The 25553-nt window shown below is 44.0% G+C and overlaps 1 protein-coding gene across 1 annotated transcript in view; it reads right to left on the bottom strand.

The window, feature by feature from the left end:
• Nucleotides 1–507: 507 nt before the first annotated feature.
• The window catches only part of gnaz (guanine nucleotide binding protein (G protein), alpha z polypeptide), a 42244-nt gene continuing 17198 nt past the window's right edge, over nt 508–25553 (bottom strand). The window contains exons 2-3 of the mRNA XM_063014804.1: nt 13886–15129; nt 508–855 (exon numbers count right to left, since the gene is read on the bottom strand). Coding sequence (XP_062870874.1) covers nt 511–855; nt 13886–14608 — 1068 coding nt within the window. The 5' untranslated portion in view covers nt 14609–15129 and the 3' untranslated portion in view covers nt 508–510. The remainder of the gene's footprint in view (nt 856–13885; nt 15130–25553) is intronic.

The raw sequence follows: 25553 nt of genomic DNA, 5'->3' as shown, positions 1-25553 counted from the left end.
ACACAGACACGGGGCAGTTGTAGCCTAGTGGTTAAGGTACAGGACTAGTAATCAAAAGATCGCTGATTCAAGCCCCACCACTGCCAGGTTGCCACTGTTGGGCCCTTGAGCAAGGCCCTTAACCCTCTAATATCACACGCCACCAAATGATGAAGTCTGTGTGGTTTACTGGTTTTGGATGGAGACAGAACCAGGTTTAGACAGAACCCTGTGATTCTAAGATCACAAATGGATTCCAGATCTTTAGTAAGTAAACAGTGAGAAACATAAAGGTGTGAACATTTACATACGTAGAAATGCAGTGCAAACACATGAATACCAAGGTCATACCAAGGTCATACCAAGGTCACAAGATCCTCCCCAACCATTAACACTTTACTGTTAATAACTGGAGCGAGGTGGCAGCATGGACACCAAACCCCCCTCATCACGGGTCCGGCTGCGAGAATCAAACCTAGGAGGCCGGATAGTTCCGTAGCGTTCCCCGCCCACCCGCCACCTCCCCGCGTCCTAGCACAGCCCGATGTACTTCAGATTGTTCTGGATAATCACGTCCGTCACGGCGTCGAACACAAACTGGATGTTGCTGGTGTCGGTGGCGCAGGTGAAGTGCGAGTAGATCTCCTTGGTCTCCTTGTTGCGGTTCAGGTCCTCGAACTGGCGCTGCACGTACACGGCCGCCTCCTCGTAGGTGTTCTGGCCCTTGTAGTCGGCGAAGCAGACGGTCAGCGGGATGCGCTTGATCTTCTCGGCCAGCAGGTCCTTCTTGTTGAGGAAGAGGATGAGCGAGGTGTTGGTGAACCAGTTGTTGTTGCAAATGGAGTCGAAGAGGCGCAAACTCTCAGCCATGCGACTCTGCGGGAGAGAAAGAAACTGTCAGACTCCGGCTATTAATAATCATTCTGATTCTCATGGATCCAATAAAAATTCTGATTCCTTTCAGACTCATCAGACTCGTTCCTGCAGAGCTGCAGGGTTCCACTCTTCCTCCTTAAAAGCAGCTCGAACCCGTCAGTCTGATTATCGTCTTAGATCTGTAATCAGGGTTTGATGGGTTTTAATCTGGGTCTCATTGCTGAAATCTTGATCATGATTAATGATCCGGGTATCATGACTCATTAATCTAGATCTGATCAACAGCAACACACGTGACTGACTGTTGTTACTCATAAATATTGTTCTGATTATTTAAGGGTCTTGGTCTGGGTATCAGTACTTAAAATCTTGGTCTGGATCTTAATACTGCAATTTTCTCCTAAGATTCTGGGTATTATTACCTATAGATGCGGTCTGATTATCTTTGTAAATACATTGTATATTTACTCATTATTACTCTGAATCATAATGTAGGGATTAACATAACATCTGTAACACACCCAGATGTGTTCCTGTGGTGATTCTAGATCAGTTTAGCTATTATGATTACTATTATTATATTATTATATGATTATTATTATAGTGTTTATTATCATTATTATTATTATTATTATAGTGTTGTTTATTATTATTAATATTATTATTATTATTATAGTGTTTTATTATTATTATAGTGTTTTATTATTATGGGCGGCACCGTGGCCCGGTGGGTAGCACTGTCGCCTCACAGCAAGGAGGTCCTGGGTTCGATCCCCAGGCGGGGCGGTACGAGTCCTTTCTGTGTGGAGTTTGCATGTTCTCCTCGTGTCTGTGTGGGTTTCCTTCCACAGTCCAAAAACATGAAGTCAGGTGAACTGGAGATACAGATGAATGGGTGTGTGTATGTGTGTATGTTTGTGTGTGTGTGTGTGTATGTGTGTGTGTGTGTGTGTGTGTCTACCCTGCGATGGACTGGCGCCCCGTCCAGAATGTTACTGTGTGCCTTGCGCCCATTGAAAAGCTGGGATAGGCTCCAGCAGCCCCCCGCAACCATAATTATATAAGCAGTTAAGAAAGTGAGTGAGTGTTTGTTTTATTATTATTATTATTATTATTATTATTATTATTATAGTGTTTTATTATTATTATATTATTATTATTATAGTTTAATTATTCTCGTCCTTCTTCTTATTATTATTACTATTATTCTTGTTATTATTATCTTTATCATATATTTTTTTATAAAAACGGTTTAGACTTTAATAAACATTTGTGGGCACGTGGTTGGCAGCAGCATCGTGTGACTGGGGGAGGAACCTGAGAGGAAAACCGAGTGACTGTTTGAAAGGTTAAACTGAAGCTCACGGCACTCGGAGCAAATCACAAGATCTGCAGCTCCAGGAGAGGAACAGGAAAATAAGTGTAAGTGTTACAGAGAGAGAGAAAGATATTCAAAGTATGGGGTTGGAGACGATCAGATCTGTGTGTCAGATCTAAGAGGGGAAGGACTGAATGGGGTCTGTTCTTATTGCTGCCTCAACAGCGACACCTACTGTCTGGCCAGCACACCAGCATGAGCACTGGAGGAACACGATGGGTATAGCGTAACTGTCCATACGGGGTGCGGCTTTCAAGGAGACTCCATCACTGACTGGTGGCGACTTTATTCATATCAAAGGAGGCGGGTGTTTATCAGCCATCATTCATTCATTCATTGTCTGTTTTATCACCGCTTTATCCTGGTCAAGGCTGCTGTGGGTCAGATTAATCAGGTAATTAATTGATGAGCTCAGAATGTAGATGTGTGTGTGTGTGTGTGTGTGTTTGTGTATTGATGTGTCTGAGCTGGTTAAAAACTTTCCAGATGCGCCCCCTTCCCCCTCAGAGAGGGCGGCTTCATTCCCCAAAAGCAAATCCCAGTCATCTAGAGGACTTGTTAGGGACCCTACCCAGCAACAGGGGGTGTCTCTAACCTCCGAAAAGTCACAATAGCACAAATACAATATGGAAGGAGGGGGGAAGGGGTACGCAGCATGATTTTCCCCCATCAGGAAGCTTTCTGTCCCCCAGCGGCGCTTCACACACATTCATTCAGGCGTTAATTAGTCCTCAGAAATAACGAGGAGCTGTGACAGCATGCGAGCGCTTTGTTTGCAATCAGAAACAATAACCGGTGTGAGACGAAGAACAGACGGTGGAAAAAACGCCGCGGTCCGAGGCCCCGCGTAAACAATCCGCTCTGTTTAAACAGCGAACAGGAGACGCGGCGAGTGTTCCGCGTTCCCTGATTATTAGCGACGCACTCTGTGTTCCTTCATTCACGCTCACATTCTTGTATGATCTGTGTTTCTGTAATAAGACTTAATTATGTCAAACACTGTGGAATATGTGGGCAGCGCAGGGAAGGGTATGGGTTCGATTACCAGGGTCCATTCTGTGTGGAGTTTGCCTGTTCTCCCTGTGTTCTTGTGGGTTTCCTCCGGGTGCTCCGGTTTCCTCCCACAGTACAGAAAAATGCTGTTCATTGGAGCTTCTAGAAATTGCCCAAAGTGTGTGTGTGTGTGTCCTGTAATGAACTGGCGACCTGTCCGGGGTGTTTCCTACTTTTTGTCCAACGAATCAGACCCACCTCGGCCGTCAGCAGAATAAAACGGTGGTAAAACAGACAATGAATGAATGAATTTATGTGTCCACAGTCGAGCAAGCTTTGCCTGTTTCAAAATGCACTGCTGTCGCCTCCGCCTTTGTAAACTGAACAGCACCCAGTCTGTTGGAAAGGCTTCTCACGAGATTTTGTGTCAATATCATTTGAACAGCGTTTGTAATATCAGGCACTGAGGTTGGACGAGAAGGCCTGGCTCTGTCAGCATTCTAATTCATCCTAAAAGTATCCATTGGGGTTGAGGTCAGAGCTCTGTACAATCTAGCTGATTTCCTTCAAACCACGTTATAAAATAAATATAAAATAAATGCTATGACTTTGTGCATATTATATTAATTAGAGATTAGTTATATATTATTTATATATAAAATAAAATTTATTCATATAAAATTATATAAAATCATTAATTATACATAAAATTAATAATCTGACTGTGTGTACTATATTAATTAATTATTAATTATGTATTATTTATATATAAAATACATGCTATGTGCATATTATATTAATTAAATAAAAAAATGTATATAACAGGAAATATATATAAAATAAATGATATGACTGTGCATATTATAATTATTAAATATATATAAAATAAAATGTATTCATATACAATTATCTAAAGTAATTTTAATTAATTAATTAATTATGAAATATATATCAAATAACATTTATTTATATAAAATTATATAAAATTATTAGTTATATAAAAAATAAATGATATGCCTTTGTGCATATAATAATAATTAATTAATCATTATATATTAATTATATATAAAATAAATAATATGACTGTGCATAGTATATTAATTAAAGATGAGTTTTATATTAATTACATAAAAAAGTATTCATATACAATATATAAAATAATTAATTATACGTATACATACGTCATATCATTTATTATATATATTTATATGATATGACTGTGCATATAATATTGGTTAATTAATAATTATATATTTTTATATATAAAATAAAATATATTTATATAAAATTATATACAATTATTAATTATATATAGAATAAATTATATGTCTGTGCATATTGCTGTATATTAATTAATGATTAATTATATATTTATTATATATAGAACTAATGACATGACTGCATATTAACTTAATTAACTATTAATTATATGTAAAATAAAAGTTATTTATATAAAATTATATAAAATCATTAATTATATATAAAATAAATGATACCCCTCTGTCCACTTTAATTAACCTGGATTTGTGCACAGAGGCATATCGTTTATTTTTTATATAATTATTAATTAATTAATATAATAAAATATAATAAAAATGTCTACATATGTGTGAAGTTTAACAGTATCTCTCTCTCTCTCGCTCTCGCTCTGCTACATAGTTCTGAGTTCATTTCTACATCATGAAGCAGTTGGTGTTTATGAAAACGTCGTGTTCAGCTGATTACGTTCTGACATCCCTCACGGTCACCTTAAAAGGAGAGAGAGCCACAGGCGGTATGTCAGACCTGCAAACACTGCCAAAAGTATGTGGACACCTGGCCGTGATCCTGGACACCCAATAACAAAACCATAAACATTATTATGGGGTCTGTGTGTAAACCTAGTGATCTCTGTACATAGACGCATTTACATCATCCTACGCTTTGAAGTATGTGTGTGGGAATTTGTACCCATTTGTGCCCTTTAAAAATGACAGCGTTTGTATGGCTGGGCACGGATCTCACTGTGTTCATGTGGGTTTCCTCCGGGTACTCCGGTTTCCTCCCACAAGTCCAAAGACATGCAGTCAGGCTAAATGAAGCTACTAGAAATTGTCCTTAAGTGTGTGTGTGTGTGTGTGTGTGTGTGTGTGTGTGTGTGTCCTGTGATGAACTGGCGCCCTGTTTCCTACTTTTCGCTCAATAAATTAGACCCACCGTGACCCTGACCAGGATAAAGCGGTGATAAAACTGACAATAAATAAATAAATGTAAGAATGAATTGAACAGCATCCAGTCTACTGGAAAGACTAACATAATCAAAAGAGCATTTGTAATACCCAGAGAAAATTGGTAATGAATTATATATAAAATAAATGATATGCCTCCGTGGATATTATAATAATTAATTATTATTTATAAAAAATGTATTTAGTATATAAAATTTATTTTTATAAAAAATTTAATTATATATAAAATAAATGATATGACTGTGCATATTATAATAACTAATTATTAATTATATATTAGTTATATATAAAAGATTATTTATATAAAATTATATAAAATCATGAATTATATGGTTTGTATGGCTGGGCACTGATCTCACTGTGTCGGTGCTTAAATACTGAAAGCTTCGGCGACAGATCAGCAAATGCTACAGCTAGCGTAACGAATGCAGCTTTGCCCTGAGCTACCGTACGTCTTGAACTTCAGCTGCCGATCGTCAGGTAAATCGAGGAGAAAATCGAGGCTGACGGGGTACATCACATAAGCTTCATTAGCACAGAGTTTTGAAGGTCGGTCGACCCCAGATCGAGGCACGGATGAGCCCCGGCAGCTGCCGTTTAATAGGTGAGGAAAAGAAAAGCCGCTTTGTGGTCGCCGGTTCTTCCGTGACCGAGCCGAGAGCCGACCGAGGCCTCCTGAGGTGCCAGCGTGCTTTTCCTCCCGTGACCCACCACAGCCGGTCGGGTTGCGCAATGCAGCTCCCCTCCACGCTGGGACACGCCCACTGCCCGCCTGCCAGTCGCCAGTCTCCTCTTCACCGCTCGGCCCTCCGTAACGCCGCGTCGTCAACAGCCCGGGATTAGGAGCGTTGCGCTGCCCTGATGCCTGTTGCTAAGGAACGGTTGCCATGACGACCCTCTCCTCTTTTATTTATTTATTTATTTATTTAAAGAGAGGGATTGGTCAGCAAAAAGAAGACCGAAGCAATAAACATCATCACCAGACAGATAATTCAACACAACAAGAGAAAATCCGTCGTCCAACACAAATTATGTGTGTAAATGCTGAAAACTATGAATGGTGGACCCACCACCACCCTGAAGCACTGGGTACAAGACAGGGATACACCCTGGCAGTCCTATCCAGAAACTAACACTGCCACCTACTCTGAATTTATATTCATATTTTATTATTATTTATCTAAGTGCTTTTTAAAGTACGCTAGCAGTGGTAAAGTACTGTAGTCCACTAGGTTTAAACCTCAGTGGTGCTTTGGACATGATTGTCAAGTGTTCGAGAGGAAGAAGGTGCACTTGTAAGTGCAGGTCCCAAACCCAAACAGAAATAGGTGACTGATCGGAAGAGCATCCGGAGTGTGTTAGTGTGTGTTGTGCTGGTATGAGTGGATCAGACACAGCAGCGCTGCTGGAGGTTTTAAATACCGTGTCCACTCACTGTCCACTCTATTAGACACTCCTACCTAGTTGGTCCACCTTGTAGATGTAAAGTCAGAGACGATCGCTCATCTATTGCTGCTGTTTGAGTCGGTCATCTTCTAGACCTTCATCAGTGGTCACAGGACGCTGCCCACGGGGCGCTGTTGGCTGGATATTTTTGGTTGGTGGATGATTCTCAGTCCAGCAGTGACAGTGAGGTGTTTAAAAACTCCAGCAGCGCTGCTGTGTCTGATCCACTCATACCAGCACAACACACACTAACACACCACCACCATGTCAGTGTCACTGCAGTGCTGAGAATGATCCACCACCTAAATAATACCTGCTCTGTGGTGGTCCTGAGGGGGTCCTGACCATTGAAGAACAGCATGAAAGGGGGCTAACAAAGCATGTAGAGAAAGAGATGGACTACAGTCAGTAATTGTAGAACTACAAAGTGCTTCTATATGGTAAGTGGAGCTGATAAAATGGACAGTGAGTGTAGAAACAAGGAGGTGGTTTTAATGTTATGGCTGATCAGTGTTTACTTTATGATCACGCGTGTAGAGAAGTAAACACACACCCAACATGGCCAGCACAGCACACTACAGCACAGAAAAGTCTCTTACACTAGCAATCCTACGGCAATTCAGTTAGCAATCGGTGAGTCAAAACGTCCAAGATGTCAAAACATGAATGAGAATTTTGGTATTTGAGACAGAACTTGAAACCTCGCACCGTCGCTGGATGTTCTGGGTTTACATTCAACCAATAAGGGAGCTGTGCTGTGTATCGTAGCTTCTATTAATTCTATCGTTTAATTTATGAGTGTCATTTAATGACTGCCATGAAATGTGGCACCTTTAGTAAGACCCTACGTAACCGTTTTTTAATGCAGCCCTGCTCTGGTCGATGTGTGACCACTTATTCGTACATGTAGAGAATTACATGAGCTTTATGCAACGGCCAGCGGGAAGGAGACAAACGTTGGCAGGACACGTTGGCAGGAAATTGGTTCTGCGTCAGCCACTTAGCCAGGAGATTTGCTGATGTCATCAACACTTTTTATCTGCCAAGCGTGTTATATCGTTTCAAATGGACATGGAGAAAATCTGCAAAAGGAATAGAATAGGGGGTCATTTCTGATTAGAGCGCCCTCATGGCACAGGCACCTGCAGGGAGTGCCAGGTGATCTACCCCTTAAAACTGTAACATGCTGGCACAGCTGGTAGAGTGGGTGCCTCGAGGCTACACGAGTCCTTTGGACCTCGGTTTAATGGTTTAATGGTTATCTCTATTCACTGTCTGTCTGAGTTTTGCATGTTCTTGGTTTCCTCCCACCTTCCCACGGCCCACATGGACTCACTTTGACCCTGACCAGAATAATACAGTTAATACAATTAATTAATTAATTAATGCTTTGGGCAGGTCTAAAAAACCTGAGCTGTTAAGTTCATGTGAACCAAATTGCAAAGCCAGGAGTCAAAAAGAGTCGATTCCTCTATTATTGCATCAAGAATAGGGAGTCGACTCAGAATCAGATTTAGAATCGACTCCCTAATTCATTACAGCTCCTCAGAAAAACTGGGACCATTATATCTCTGTGTGTCGCTCTTGTTTACTTACTTTGTGTCCTTGTACAGATGCTGTTCAGTGTATGCATGAACGCACTAAATGGTCAAAAGTATCTGGACACCCGAGTAGGAGCTCGTTGGACATCACATTTCAAATCTGTGGGCATTAGTGTGTACTTGCTGTCTTCTTTTCCTGCTTTAACAGCCTCTACATATCTGGCAAGGCTATTTAAAAAATATTGTAGTGTGTCTGTGGGAATTTGTCCTCATTCCGTTAACAGAGCAAGATAGCCTGGCAAGCAATCAACATTCCAATTCATCCCAAATGTGTTTAAAGTGGTTGAGGTCAAGGTTCTGTGAAGGCCACTGAAAATTCTACCAAACACCAAACTCATCAAACCACGTCTTTACAGTCCTCGCGATCATATAATGCCATTTATATACAAACATAGTTGATTTCTTTGAACCTGGGTGCTTAGGACATACAGGGTCTTAAGTGTAGGAAGCTGGGTCAGAATCTCAGTGGTGCTATCGACCGGTAAGGCGTCTGCCTGGACATAACTGGCCAACGTCTGACATGGGGGGTGGCCAAAAGCCTAGCCATTAGAAGGTGAACCTGTCAGTGCGCTCTCAGTGCCAGTCTTAAGCCCGGATAGAAACAAGAGGGTTACGTCAAGTAGGGCAACCAACAGGGTGCCCCAGGTGGTGCAGCGGTGAGTTTGAATTTGCTCTCCTCGGTCAGGAGTGGAGCTCTGCAGCAGTAGAAGAAGCAAAATGTGATCGGGGAATTGGATATGACTCGATAGGGAGGAAAAATAGGGAGGAAAAAGACCAAAAAAGGGTAACCAACATAAAAACTGACCAGAAAGTAAGCAGACCAGAATACCAGAATACCCTCGACCCCCCACATCAGATCATCTGTGCTCGTATCTTCACCCTGCATCAGCGCACATCTGGATCAGACCGACCTGAATGATTCACGCTGCGTTCTTCTGCGTCTCGCCTCCGGTCATACACACGCGGTCACGAGAACCGGCGACGGAAACCACGAGGGACGGACCCGAGTGAAGGGTCAGAACGATGAGGGTGTGAAAGCACAGAACTCGCTAATATACTGACTGCCGAGTCGCTAATCTAATTCAGAGGCTCAGCGCGGCCCCCGCCTCGGGCCCTCACACGCTCCCGCCCGACTACTCAGGTACTGATGTAGGTCTGAGGATTCAGAATGAGTCAGTTCATGTACAGTACAGAGAGATGGAATAACAGTGCTACAGGTACAGGAACTATACAGGTACAGGAACTATACAGGAACTATACAGGTACAGGAACTGTACAGGTACAGGAACTATACAGGTACAGGAACTATACAGAAACTGTACAGGTACGAGAACTATACAGGTACGAGAACTATACAGGTACAGGAATAGGAACTATACAGGTACAGGAACTGTACAGGTACAGGAACTATACAGGTACAGGAACTATACAGGAACTATACAGGTACAGGAACTGTACAGGAACAGGAACTGTACAGGTACAGGAACTATACAGAAACTGTACAGGTACGAGAACTATACAGGTACGAGAACTATACAGGTACAGGAATAGGAACTATACAGGTACAGGAACTGTACAGGTACAGGAACTATACAGGTACAGGAACTATACAGGTACAGGAACACTGGGTCTGTCTGAAAACCTAGCTCTCTCTGTACACAAATGCATTTTTTTATCATCCCACACTACAGAGAAGAGGGCGTGTCTAAATTCTTAGATTCCTTAAAATGCTCCTACTGAGGCGCCTTAATTCTGAGTGATGATCTGACTGAATAACGGTTATCGGTGTCTAAATAATCTGCCTTATAAGCTCCAGGTCGCATTAGAATCCTCTCTACTGAGGCAGCTGATCTTGAATTAGACTCTCGCCTAAAGACTCATGACTTGACTTAGACTCTTGCCTAAAGACTCCTGAATTAAATTAGACTCAATGAATTAGACTCTCGCCTAAGACTCATGACATAAATTAGACTCTCGCCTAAGACTAAACACATTAAACATCAACAAGAATTTATTTAGATTTAAAAAGAACTTAAAACACCTCGTGCGTGGATTCGTTGTTAAAGAGCGGATGAATCACGTGTGTTATTATTATTTATTATAAGCGATGAAGCGTTTTTAGCTCCTGTGTTCAGATTAGCACCCGTGACTCACACCGAGGACGTCTGAGCCACCGTTTAAACGCCGCGAGACCCGAGACGAGGTGGTGGAGTTCATACAAACCCTGAAGGAAGACCGACAGCTATCCACCATCCCCCTCCCCCCGCAGTCATATCTGAGAACTGATATGTATTTCCCACCATCGTTTCTTTAAACAGATGAGGAGATTAAAAAGTTTTCAGATCAGCAATTTCCCATGATGCTCGAGCTGCTAATTCTCGCAGGTACACCTTAACACCTTCCACTGTGAACTCAATTATCGCTCGTGTACATGAGAGACTCGCGCCGCGCTTATTTTTATCTCCCCTACACTGATTAATATTCCAGCCCAACATCCGTGTTCCTGCTCTACGTCCAGGGACAAAGAACATCAGCAAAAGTATGTGGACACCTGAACATGAGCAATGCCAAAACCGTGGGCGTTAATATAGAGTTTTTTCTGAGAAGAAATCTAGCCCACAGACTTGCAACTTAAGTTAGACTCTAGCCTAAAGACTCGTAACTTGAATTCGATTCTAGACTGAAGACTTGTGAATTGACTTAGACTTGTCACTTAGACTCTTGCCGAAAGACTCATGACTTGACTTAGACTCTATGACTTAGACTCTATGACTTAGACTCTATGACTTAGACTCTAGCCTAAAGACTCGTAACTTGAATTCGATTCTAGACTGAAGACTTGTGAATTGACTTAGACTTGTCACTTAGACTCTCGCCGAAAGACTCATGACTTGACTTAGACTCTATGACTTAGACTCTATGACTTAGACTCTATGACTTAGACTCTAGCCTAAAGACTCGTGACTTGACTTAGACTAACCTAAGACTCGTGACTTGAATTAAACTTTAGTCTAAAGACTCATGACTTAAAATAGACTCCAGCCTAAAGACTCACAACTTGAATTGGATTCTAGATTAAAGACTCATGATTTGAGTTAGACTCTGGCCTAAAGCCTCACAACTTGAGTTAGACTCTAGCCTAAAGCCTCACAACTTGAGTTAGACTCTAGCCTAAAGACTCGTGCCTTGACTTAGACTCTAGCCCAAAGACTTGTGACTTAAATTAGACTCTAGCCTGAGGACTTGTGCCTTGTCTTAGACTCTAGCCTAAAGACTTGTGACTTGACTTAAACTCTATGGGTTGGTTTCACAGACAGGGATTAAGCCTAGTCCTAGACTACACAACATTTTGAATGGAGATTCTCCATTTAAAGCAAAATGTAGTCCTGGACTAGCTTTAATCCCTGTCTGGGAATCCAACCCTATGACTTATACTCTTGCCTAAAGACTTGTGACTTGACTCAAACTCTAGCCTAAAGACTCGTGACTTGAATTAGACTCTAACTTAAAGACTCAAGACTTGTGAACTTCCCAGCCCAAATTTTATCTTAGATTTATTTCTGGAGCTTTAACAGTCGAGTCATTTTTACACAGTCGGTGTCACTACACACAGATCCAGGCGACAATCACAGGTACTTGTGCTTAAAATGTGAGTAAAAAGGGCTGCCGTTCCTTTCTCTGTTTTTTACACCCGCCTCTGTCAGCTGTGCCACCTCCCTGCTTTATTCACGCCCGCCGTGTCCAACTGTGTAAATATCATCCGCCAGTTATTTGCACAAAGCAGGCGTAATATTATCAGCTCTGGTAGGAGACGGGGCCGCGGGCGCAGAATGTCGTGGGCAGGATTGGCACACAGGAAATATGAAGCGAGGAGATAAAGAAGCAGGAGATTTGTGGGTCAGGAGGAGGGTGGATTTACTGAGACGATGACACAGCAGAGCTGAGATAACGCCGGGCTCACGCCGCTTGTTTGCCATCGACACCGCCACTGCCAAAACACACAGATGCGCTCAGATGCCTGTCTGATCTGCTTCAGTGGTTGCACCCAGGTGAGGTTAGCCGACAATCTTTTATATGCAGGGTTGCTAATCTGCACCCTGTGGCTGGCTCACGGTGGCGAAATACATCGTAGTGAAGCCTACGTCTTTATTTTATAGGTATATTATTTCATTTTATCAATACAAGTGGCTTTAAGAAAAACGTTCAAGAGCTCTTGAGTTTGAATCTCAGATGTGCTATCAACCTGGCCAGGCGTCCACCAAGCACAACTGGCTGTGCCAGAGGGAGGACGGCTTACAGGGTCTCATTGCTGCTGCACTTGTGACCCTTGCAGGCAGGTCAGGGTGCTTACACGAGGGTGGAAGGGCATAGCGTGTCTCCAGTTAGTGCATGATGTTATTCCATTAGTAATGCTTTGCTTTTCTCCTGCTTGTATCTGTATAGATTAGATCCTCCAGGTTTCCCCCACAGAATCTGTTAGATGTTCCAGAGGTAAAACATACACACAAGTTTGTGTGGTCTAAACCCTTAGATGGTAAAAAAAAAAAAACTCCACCAGTTACGATCATGCAAGCTTCTTTTATTTACATTATCAAAGTCCACCTTTATTTCTTTATTATTATTGTTATTATTGTTGTTATTATTATTGTTATTATAGTTATTATTATTATTATTATTATTATTATTATTATTATTATTATTATTATTATTACTATTATTATGATTATAATTATTATTGTTTCTATTATTGTTATTATTGTTCTTGTTATTATTTTTACTATTATTATTACTATTATTATTGTTATTATTATTATTGTTATTATTATTATTATTATTATAATTATTACTATTATTATTATTATAATTATTATTGTTTCTATTATTGTTATTATTGTTCTTGTTATTATTTGTACTATTATTATTACTATTATTATTGTTATTATTATTATTATTGTTATTAGTATTATTATTATTGTTATTATTATTATTATTATTATTGTTGTTGATATTATTATTGTTATTATTATTAGTATTATTATTGTTATTATTGTTATTATTATTGTTATTATTATTATTATTATTATTATCATTACTATTATTATTATTATTATTATTGGTATTTTTACTATTATTATTATTATTGGTGTAATTACTATTATTATTATTATTATTATTATTATTATTATTATTATTATTATTGGTATTTTTACTATTATTATTATTATTGTTGTTAATATGTTATTATTATTATCATTATATTTTTTTAATTATAATTATACTTAAGACAGCCCTTTGATCATTGCAGTGTAACATAAAGTCAGTGTAAATATGTCCATGATGTCTCAGTGACTCTAACATTCACCCTGTCACCGTTTTGCTCTTACCGTTTGGTTGTCCTCGTAAAGCTTGAGGTCGTAGCCGCTCAGCTCCACACAGAATATGATGGCGGTCACGCCCTCGAAGCAGTGGATCCACTTCTTCCTTTCTGATCGCTGCCCTCCCACATCCACCATCTTGAAGGTGAGCTCTTTAAAGGTAAACTTGTTCTCCACGATGCCGGTGGTCATGTCACGGGAGCGTAAGATGTCCTCCACGGTGGGGATGTACTCCAGCGCCGAGATCCTGTCCAGGTCGTTCAGGTAGTAGGCGGTGTTGTCCTCCAGGTGATACTCATTAGAGCGCTGGAAACACTCCTGGACTCCGGAATCGGCCCACAGGCGCTTCATCACGCCCAGAAGCTCCGGCGTGATCTCGCCCTTGCTCTCGGCCGGACCGGTCAGGGCGAAGAGCTGCACGGCGTCGTAGGCGCGGTCGGGGTTGTGGAAGTCGATCTTGAGCGTAGCTAAGGCGCGGATGATCCGAGTCAGGGAGTCGATGGCGTTGTACAGGATGAGGGGTTTGTACTCCTTGCAGGCCTCCAGGTTGAAGCCTCCGCTGTGAATGATCTTCATCTGCTTGACGATGGTGCTCTTGCCCGAGTTGCTGGTACCGAGGAGGAGCAGTTTGATCTCGCGCCTCTGCCGCTGGCTCTCGGAGCGAAGGTGCCGGTCGATGCGCCTCGACCGTCGAGCCGCTTCTTTTTCCTCCGAGCTCTGTCGGCAGCCCATGATCACCACACAGTGGGTCCACGACAGCCAGTAGATGAGTGGATGAGGTTCGGGACAGCGCTAGAGATGCAAAAATGGGTGCAGCACCTACTGTAAGACGCCCTAGGACGTTTCACGAAGGATTTAATGAGCCGCTTGCATTGTGTAGGCTCAGAAATCAACTATAAACGAAGAGGGGCTTCCGGTGCTACCAGAACATGGTGGAAAATAATCCCATACGCCGGGGGGTCAAGGTCGCCGACACCCCCCAGAATGCAGTTCCACTAATCCCGTCTGTGTTGAAAGTCAGAGCGCGGATCAAGCGAAGGTCGTTCTATGTCATCGCTCATGTTCCATTTGTTGTCTTTATTCTCTGGGTTTTTCTTTATTCGTTTATTCCTCGGGTCCTTCAGTCGGTCGGTCCTCAAGTCCTCAAATTCTACACACACACACACACACGACAGACTTCTGACCCCCGGATTGATCGACCATTTTCTTCATGCGTAAGCCGATTCTCCTCAGGCAGCCGAAAGCCAAGATTCCTAAAGAGGAAAATAAAAAAACATCAAAATAATGTGTGCTACCCACCGAGCACTTTGTAGTTCTACAATTACTGACTGTAACCAGTATGTTTTCAATGGTTAGGACCCACACAGGACCACCACAGAGCAGGTATTATTTAGGTGGTGGATCATTCTCAGCACTGCTGTGACACTGACATGGTGGTGGTGTGTTAGTGTGTGTTGTGCTGGTATGAGTGGATCAGACACAGCAGCGCTGCTGGAGTTTTTAAACACCTCCCTGTCACTGCTGGACTGAGAATCATCCACCAACCAAAAATATCCAGCCAACAGCGCCCCATGGGCAGCGTCCTGTGACCACTGATGAAGGTCTAGAAGATGACCGACTCAAACAGCAGCAATAGATGAGCGATCGTCTCAGACTTTACATCTACAAGGTGGAGCAACTAGGTAGGAGTGTCTAATAGAGGGAACAGTGAGTGGACACGGTGTTTAAAAACTCCATCAGTGCTGCTGTGTCTGATCCACTCATACCAGCACAACACACACTAACATACCACCACCATGTCAGTGTCACTGCAGTGCTGAGAATGATCCACCACCTAAATAATACCTGCTCTGTGGTGGTCCTGTGGGGGTCCTGACCATTGAGGAACAGGGTGAAAGGGGGCTAACAAAGCATGCAGAGAAACAGATGGACTACAGTCAGTAATTGTAGAACTACAAAGTGCTTCTATATGGTAAGTGGAGCTGATAACATGGACAGTGAGTGTAGAAACAAGGAAGTGGTTTTAATGTTATGGCTGATTGAAGTATACTTTGGTTTGGCTGGCCAGTTTAGGACAGATTTGCCGCTGATCCTGTGAAGAGGGCATGTCTAAATTCTTAGATACCTTTTGAAGCGACCTGTCCGGGGTTCCTACTTTTTGTCCAGTTGCACAAAGCTATTCACCTCTGGGATGAATTGGAATACCTATCAAGGTCAGACCTTCTAGCTTAACATCAGTGCCCATTTTTACAAACGCTTTTTGACTAACTGGGCACAAATTCTCACAGGCACACTTTGAAATCTAGTGGGAAGCCTTCCTAGAAGAGTGGAAGCTGCTGTTGCTTCAATTAATCGCTCTATCCTGGTCAGGGTCACGGCAGGTCCAGTGCCTCGGGAAACACTGGGCGCAGGGCAAGAATGCTCTGGACAGGGCAGCAACCAATAGCACCGGTGGCCAGCGCCACCCGAGCGTCTACTTATATATCAGGGATGTAAAAGTAAAATATATCCCACAGCGCTCGTCACACTTTCATCCGCGGCTCAGCAGCCGTCCTTTATCTTACGCTCACGTGATTTCCGGACGCAGGCGGTCACGTTCCTGTTTACACGCCGAGACGGTGAAGGAAACCGTTCTGAGTATGGCAGGTGCACGGATGAATAAAGGGGAAGCCGGTGTCTGAGGGACGGAGGGGGGTTAATGGGTTCTCTTTGTGACGGGTCAGATGCGATTGGCTGTGGAAGGAATGGAAAATCATGCCGTGACCCAGTTTCCATTCGGAGATCACAATCCGGCAGCACGTTCTCATTCACGCAACTGTTCCGTAGACGCCGAATTCGGACGCGCCGGCGCTAATAATCAAGCCTACGTCGTGTTATAAATAAACAAAACTAAACAAAAAAGTGATGGACTGTGGTGCTGTGTGCATAAATAAATGCTGCCAATTAACTTTATACTTGATAGCCAACTACCAAACACCAAACAGTCAATCAATACACCTTGTTGAGGGGTGTATCACGTGACCCTAAGCTCCATTTCTATTTCTAATGTGTGAGATTCGAGAGCTCTGCTGTTCCTCCAGAAGCTGTGGTAAAAAATTCAACACAACACTTGTGCCATATTCAGTAATCAGGAGACCATTTATTTTAAATCGCAATGCTAACCGTATTCGTAGATGGGCACATCTTGACAAAGGTGCCAAGTATAACGCTATACCTACTGTATTAAGGAACGAACCCGAGAGCAGGAGACTGAAACAAGACAGATTAATACTCTGGCTGATAAGAGTGTGCCTGGGCGGCACGGTGGCTGGGTGGGTAGCACCGTTGGCTCACAGCAAGAAGGTCAAGCAAGAAAACCCAAATGTCACATTATGCAGAGAGAAAATTAAGTCTGTATAGCGATGCGATTTAAAGCCAATATTAATTTATTTTGATGATCACCTTTTATATAATATATAATATATAATTATATTTAATTATATAATAATATTTTATGTATTTATATTTTGCATTTGATTAAATGAGTCTCTGCGTTTTTCAGATACTGAATATTAAAATTGGGCGGCACGGTGGCTCTGTGGGTAGCACTGTCGCCTCACAGCAAGAAGGTCTCGGGTTCGATTCCCAGGCGGGCGGTCCGGGTCCTTTCTGTGTGGAGTTTGCATGTTCTCCCCGTGTCTGTTTGGGTTTCCTGCCACAGTCCTAAGACATGCAGTCAGATTAAATGGAGCTACTGAGTGTGTGTGTGTGTGTGTGTGTGTTTGACCTGTGATGGACTGGCGACCTGTCCGGGGTGTTTCCGGCCTTTTGCCCAGGGAATCAGACCCACTGTGACCCTGACCAGGATAAAGCAGTGGTATAACAGACAACGAATGAACGAATGTGCGTTTTCCTGAAAACGTGGGCTCATCTGACCACGACACACGATTCAAATGTCAGTCGGTCCATCAGAGATGATCTCAGGTCCAGAGAACAGCCAGAACATTTCTTTATACTTTTATCAGTTTAATTACGGCTCAAGAAAACAAACAGATCCCAGATTTATTTGAATGCATTTTTCGGAAATTAAGTCCTACAGGACAATTTGGGGGGTGTTCTGTACCTGGACTGAGTTGAAACAAGCGTGTTGTGTTGTTTTATCGATCCGGGTGAGAAATGTAATGGTTATGAGATCAGATCCCCACCTGTATAAACATCACAGCGTTCTGAATCTGTTCTTCCTCCTAACCAAACATTCATCATCAAATATTCAATCATATCAGTTTATTTATTATCGCTCTCATTATTCACCACGGTAACCATCAGTTTACATTTCTACATCATTCATCTGTAGCGGTAACGTTCAGTCCACGTTTATCTCATCAACACATCAGTGAAAACTTACTGATTGATTAGATTTTGATAGTTGTCCATCCCTCCAGCGGAGGATTCTTACAGTGAGATTAAACATATATGGAGCATTGTATCATGACACGCCCCTCTAGTCCCCGCCCCCTCTCTGTGATACCCCTCTAGTCCCCGCCCCCTCTCTGTGATACCCCTCTAGTCTCTGCCCCTTCTCTGTAATACCCCTGTGTTTGTAACCTCCAGGATGGGTTATTTAGTAAAAATGTAATTGTGGCCATCCTTGTAGCTGACCTTGTAGCTGTCCCTGTATCTGTCCTTATAGCTGACCTTGTGGCTGACCTTGTGGCTATTCTTGTAGCTATCATTGTAGCTATCATTGTAGCTATTCTTGTGGCTGTTCTTGTAGTTACCATTGTGGCTATCCTTGTTGCTATCCTTGTAGCTGTCCATCAGGCCATGTATTTATACCCCTGTATTTGTAACATCCAGGGTGGGCCATTTAGTAAAAATGACTTTGTGGCTGACCTTGTGCCTCTCCTTGTGCCTGACCTTCTAGCTGTCCCTGTATCTTTTCCTGTATGTCTTTGTAGCTGTCCCTGTATCCGTCCTTGTGGCTGACCTTGTGGCTGCCCCTGTAGCTGACCTTGTATCTGTCCTTGTAGCTATCCATGTATCTGTCCCTGCGTCTGTCCCTGTATCTGTCTTTGTAGCTGTCCTTGTATCTGTCCTTGTAGCTGACCTTGTAGCTATCATTGTGGCTGTTCTTGTAGCTGTCCTTTTAGCTGTCCTTGTAGCTGACCTTGTGGCTGCCCCTGTATCTATCCTTGTAGCTATCCCTGTGTCTGTCCCTGTATCTGTCTTTGTAGCTGTCCTTCTGGCTGTCCTTGTGGCTATCCTTGTGGCTATCCTTGTACCTGTCTTTGTAGCTGACCTTGTGGCTGTCCTTGTACCTGTTTTTGTAGCTGACCTTGTCACTGTCCCTGTAGCTGTCTTTGTAGCTGACCTTGTAGCTGTCTTTCAACCCAGATGATCTTCATGTGCTTGTTAGCACTCATTGTATATATACCCCTGTATCTGTAACATCCAGGGTGGGTCATTTTGTAAAAATGTCCTTGTGTCTGACCTTGTGTCTGACCTTGTGTGTGACCTTGTAGCCATCATTGTTTTATGTGCTTGTGTATTATTGTTGTGTTCCTGTTCTGTACTTGTAAATAAACCCCGTCTAGTACGTCCACGCGTGTGTCCCGACGCTCCAGTCCAGCCCAGCGTTTAAATGATTCCCCTGCCAGCGCCTCAGACACTCGTAATCGCTGTTGGGCCAGCAGGTAACCCACCGTGACCCACATTTAAATGTAAATGATTTTTTTGTTCGTGAATTCAGCTGATAAAGTGAAATAAAAGGAAATAATTAGGTGTGACGGTGTTAATAAGACAGCACGTGTTATAAAGAGGATATTAAAAATGTGTTTCACTTCCAGCCTGCAGCTCGGAGCCGCTCTCACACCCATCGCCCCTCCTGATCCGCCATTAATTCTAATTACATTAAAGAATTTAATCAGTTTAATAATGTATGCAATTAAAGAATCCGCTTGATTTAATTAAGCTCGCTGCAGCGCTGGTTTCGGAATCTGAGAGGCTCGAGTGACACGCTGAATCTGATCGGATTAGATCGGTGTGGCACTTTAATACAGGTGCGCCGCGCCCGTAACACGATATTACACCAAACCACCAAAAGTATGTGGACGCCTAATCCTTGTAGCGATCTCTCTACACAGACGCATTTACATCATCCTACACTCCCGAGAAGAGGGCATGTCTAAATTCTCAGATTAACACTATTATTTCTATTCAGGCTTGGGACCTGCACTGACAAGTGCACCTCCTAATGGCTGGGCTGTTTCGGCCAATCATGTCCATGCAGATGCTCGACCGGCCGGTAGCACCACTGAGATTCGAACCCTGCATCTCAGCAAATGCTTTGTAAATGCTGGTCAGTGTTGGGTTGGGTGTGGTGCCACCTAAAACCTTGGGCCAGAGGATGGAATACAGCTTGGACAGGGTGCCAGTTCATGCCAGCCAACACTAATACATGCTAATGCATACTCATAGCAAGCCAGTTCATCAGAGACTGGAAGTTAGGATCAAACCCAAGTCCACAGGACCCACAATGCTGTCCAAACACACCATTTGGCACACTTATAAAGGCTACGTGAGCGCACTGCCACCCTTTAAAGCTGGCACGACACCTCTGTGAAAGAATAAATACTACAAATGTAATTCTGTCCCACCCTGTGTCCGTCCCACCCAGTCCCCCACCGGCTATCATTTCCATTTGAGGGAAACATCGCACATTCTCCTGCCGTCCACCCCCCTGCAGCAGCCCGGCCAAGAGCACGGGCGCAGGCTGGAATACAGCTTGGACAGGGTGCCAGTTCATGCCAGCCAACACTAATACATGCTTATACATACTCATAGCAAGCCAGTTCATCAGTGACTGGACGTAAGGATCAAACCTAGGTCCACAAGACCCACAATGCTGGCCAAACACACCATTTGGCACACTTATAAAGGCTATGTGAGCGCACTGCCACCCTAAAAAGCTGGCACGACACCTCTGTGGAAGATTTAATACTACAAATGTAATTCTGTGTTTTCTGAACGGTTCCCACCCTGCGTCCGTCCCACCCAGTCCCCCACTGGCTATCATTTCCATTTGAGGCAAACATCCACGCCGTCTCCAGATGTCTCCCGGTACCTCGCACACCCTCCTGTCGTCCGCCCCCCTGCGGCAGCCCGGCCAAGAGCACGGGCGCAGGCTGGAATACAGCTTGGACAGGGTGCCAGTTCATGCCAGCCAACACTAATACATGCTTATACATACTCATAGAAAGCCAGTTCATCAGTGACTGGAAGTTAGGATCAAACCTAGGTCCACAGGACCCACATCGCTATGCAACAAACCCTTTAAAGCATTTTCTTTCTGGCCTTAGATACATGCAAGAGCCGGGCACAGGGGTGCAGTGCCACCCTAAAAAGTTGGCATCACACCTCTGTGGAAGATTAAATACTACAAATGTAATTCTGTCTGCATTTTGTGTTTTCTAAACGGTTCCCACCCTGCGTCCGTCCCACCCAGTCTCCCACCGGCTATCATTTCCATTTGAGGCAAACACCCACGCCGTCTCCAGATGTCTCCCGGTACCTCGCACACCCTCCTGCCGTCCGCCCCCCTGCAGCAGCCCGGCCAAAAGCACGGGCGCACCCGAGCACTCCGGGTTCACAGAGAGTTGAGGCCTGCCATCTGCAATGTTTACGGTGCAGCGCTGACGTCAAACCACCATCCCCCGGCTCGGCCTCCTAATAATATTCTGGCAAACCGTCTCCCAGCGAGGGAGGGAGGGAAGATTCCTATCTGGCGTCCGTCACGTTAACGACCCCCCCGCCGCCGCTATCGGCCGCCTCCCTCCATGTGACTCACGGCCTAGAAAGTCAGAAAAGGACAGTCATTGATTAGCCAGCGCAACGGGGCGAGGCGTTATTCCGACTCCTTACTGGATCTGCGCCGAACAATCAGTCCAGATTATTCCTGAATATTCTTACTGTCAACTTAAATAAACCAAACACAAATAATTAACACGGGCATCAACAAGCTCACAGGGTCCAAATATTTTGGAAATATGTAAATATGCTCTCAGATCCATCATGTACACTAATAGAAATACACACATCCACATTCACATGCCCATCAATCGTATTAAATGAGGTCGGACCTCTGTACCTACTTTATATGGACAAAAATTTTGGGACATAGCCCTTTCCTGTTTTAGCATAACTGTGCCCCTGTGCTCAGTTTACAGAAACTCTAGTGTCCTGCACAGAGCCCTGACCTCAACCCCACCCAACAGCTCTGGAATGAACCAGAACATCAGTTGAGGCTTTTCTGACCAGCCAACATTAGTGCCCAGCCATACAAATGCTGTCATATTTTGACCGAATGGGCACAAATTCTCAAAGCGTAGTGAGAAGCCTACTCAGAAGAGCGGCTGTTTTAATCCGCTCCCTGGTCGGGCCGCTCAGGTGGCGCAGCAGTAAAAAACACACCCTGAACACCAGAGCTGGGATCTGGAATACATCGTATCGAGTCTCGGCTCTGCCTGCCGTCTGGGCTGAGCAGCCACATGAACCACGATTGGCCTGTTGTTCAGATAGGGGTGGGACTAAGCCGGATAGGGACTCTCTCATAACTAATGCAATTACGACCTCTACTGGCTGATTGATGGCGCCTGCACAGAGATAGGAAAAGAGTGCTCTCAGGGTGTGTCTCTCCGTACACAGTGCTGATCTGCACTGCACTCGTCAAAGTGTAGATGATAAGATGCATAAGGCCGCTGCCCACGTGTCGGAGGGGGCGTGTGTTAGCTTCGTTCTCCTCAATCAGAGCAGGGATCGGCATTGGTGGAGAGGAAGCGTGACATAATCGGGCAATCGGACGTGTACTGCTACCGGTCGGCTGAGTGCCCCCAAACGGGCATATATGGCCATTAAAAGCGTCTGAAATCGCATACTTCCATACTGAACAGTACGCGAAAGCAGTACACGAGAGCGGTTAGTATGTCCGAATACGTAGTATACATTAAACAGTATGAGGAAAGTACCCGGATTAACTACAGCCTGGGCGGGCATTTTTGAGTATGCAAACAATGCACATTTACGGTCCGATGATCTATCCCATAATCCATCTGGAGCTGCAAAGGCGTTCAAGGCAAAGAAGAAAGATGGCGGGAAGCGGAGTAAGATAAACATTAAATATGTTATGATTTAGTACGACCCTGAATAATGTTTATGAACAGCTTTGTGGAGAACGACAGAACTGATTTTGTCCAATTTTAAAATGGTTATAACTGGTGATGTGACGCCATGCATCACGTGACATTGGTAAGATGGCGGAAACAGTACGTACAAGGTTGCGTGCATACTGAACACTTGCAGACTGAAAGGGCTTACTGCTTTACCGGCCGAGCAGTGCGCACTGCCTCCAATCTAGTACGTACTGTTTAAGTATGCGATTTCGGACGCAGCCAAAGTCTGCAGGGCAGAGTCCGACAAGCTCGTGGTCAGGCGTCCAAATACTTTCGGCCATATAGTGTAGTTGCCACAGCCGATCTGGTCCATATAACACTTGGTACAGTTTTTACCCCAGATGTTCTTCCTGATGCAACCCTCCTATTTCTATCCAAGCTTGGGACCTGCATTTAGAGCGCACTGACAAGTGCACGTCCTAGTGGCCGGGCTGTTTCTGCCACCCTTCCCCTGAGACATAGCCGAGACATATCATGTCCGTTCAGATGCCGTTCGAACCCTGGATGGTGGGCTGGCGTACTTTACCTCTACGCCACCCAAGCGTCCATATTAAGAACCTCATAAGGTGCTAATGTGGTGCGTTTTTATACGATTTTAACACAGCAGTTGTAGCCTAGTGGTAAGGGTACTGGACTAGTAATCGAAAGGTTGCTGGTTCAAGCCCCACTACTGCCAGGTTGCCACTGTTGGACCCTTAACCCTCCATTGCTTAGACTGTATACTGTCACAGTACTGTCGCTTTGAATAAGGGCGTCTGAAAATGACGAGAACAGGACTCTGAAGTATGTCTGTGGGAATTTGTGCCTGAATGTACAGGGGTTGGACAAAATAACTGAAACACCTGTCATTTTAGTGTGGGAGGTTTCATGGCTAAATTGGACCAGTCTGGTGGCCAATCTTCATTAATTGCACATTGCACCAGTAAGAGCAGAGTGTGAAGGTTCAATTAGCAGGGTAAGAGCACAGTTTTGCTCAAAATATTGCAATGCACACAACATTATGGGTGACATACCAGAGTTCAAAAGAGGACAAATTGTTGGTGCACGTCTTGCTGGCGCATCTGTGACCAAGACAGCAAGTCTTTGTGATGTATCAAGAGCCACGGTATCCAGGGTAATGTCAGCATACCACCAAGAAGGACAAACCACATCCAACAGGATTAACTGTGGACGCAAGAGGAAGCTGTCTGAAAGGGATGTTCGGGTGCTAACCCGGATTGTATCCAAAAAACATAAAACCACGGCTGCTCAAATCACGGCAGAATTAAATGTGCACCTCGACTCTCCTGTTTCCACCAGAACTGTCCGTCGGGAGCTCCACAGGGTCGATATACACGGCCGGGCTGCTATAGCCAAACCTTTGGTCACTCGTGCCAATGCCAAACGTCGGTTTCAATGGTGCAAGGAGCGCAAATCTTGGGCTGTGGACAATGTGAAACATGTATTGTTCTCTGATGAGTCCACCTTTACTGTTTTCCCCACATCCGGGAGAGTTACGGTGTGGAGAAGCCCCAAAGAAGCGTACCACCCAGACTGTTGCATGCCCAGAGTGAAGCATGGGGGTGGATCAGTGATGGTTTGGGCTGCCATATCATGGCATTCCCTTGGCCCAATACTTGTGCTAGATGGGCCGTGTATCAGGATGACAATGCACCAATACACACAGCAAGACTGGTGAAAGATTGGTTTGATGAACATGAAAGTGAAGTTGAACATCTCCCATGGCCTGCACAGTCACCAGATCTAAATATTATTGAGCCACTTTGGGGTGTTTTGGAGAAGCGAGTCAGGAAACGTTTTCCTCCACCAGCATCACGTAGTGACCTGGCCACTATCCTGCAAGAAGAATGGCTTAAAATCCCTCTGACCACTGTGCAGGACTTGTATATGTCATTTCCAAGACGAATTGACGCTGTATTGGCCGCAAAAGGAGGCCCTACACCATACTAATATATTATTGTGGTCTAAAACCAGGTGTTTCAGTTATTTTGTCCAACCCCTGTATGTTCCAGTTCAATCCAGAGCTTCTGTGCGGCCGAGCTTTTCTTCATGTCTGTCCGTGCTGGAACTGAACTAAACTGCTTCTGCAAAGTTGGAAGCTCATCATTCCCTTCATTCTGTATAACTGAGTTATTAAACCTGTTAGGAACCATTGTGGCTGAAACACATGGATTAAAAACTAGAGGGCGCGTCCCGATACTTCTGACCGAACGCTGTAGCTCCTGATGACCTTAAATCCGCCTTAAAATGACAGGCGGCGGAAATGCTAATGAGAAACGTCATGGAAGGAGAAGAGCAAACACCATGGAAACAAAAGCAGCCACGTCGTCCCTGCACACCGCCTGAACCCTGCCAGCGCTGAGTTCCCGCTCTGATCCACACAGCCGCACAGGCAGATGCATTGTGGGTATAAAATACGGTATTAACGCCCACATGGTCGTTTCTGTTTGATCCGGCGTGATTACAGGCGC

This window comes from Trichomycterus rosablanca, chromosome 18 (assembly GCF_030014385.1).
Source record: "Trichomycterus rosablanca isolate fTriRos1 chromosome 18, fTriRos1.hap1, whole genome shotgun sequence".
NCBI classification, from domain to species: Eukaryota; Metazoa; Chordata; class Actinopteri; order Siluriformes; family Trichomycteridae; genus Trichomycterus; species Trichomycterus rosablanca.
The sequence above is the reverse complement of the archived record's forward strand: the minus strand, read 5'-3'. Positions and strand labels throughout refer to the sequence as shown.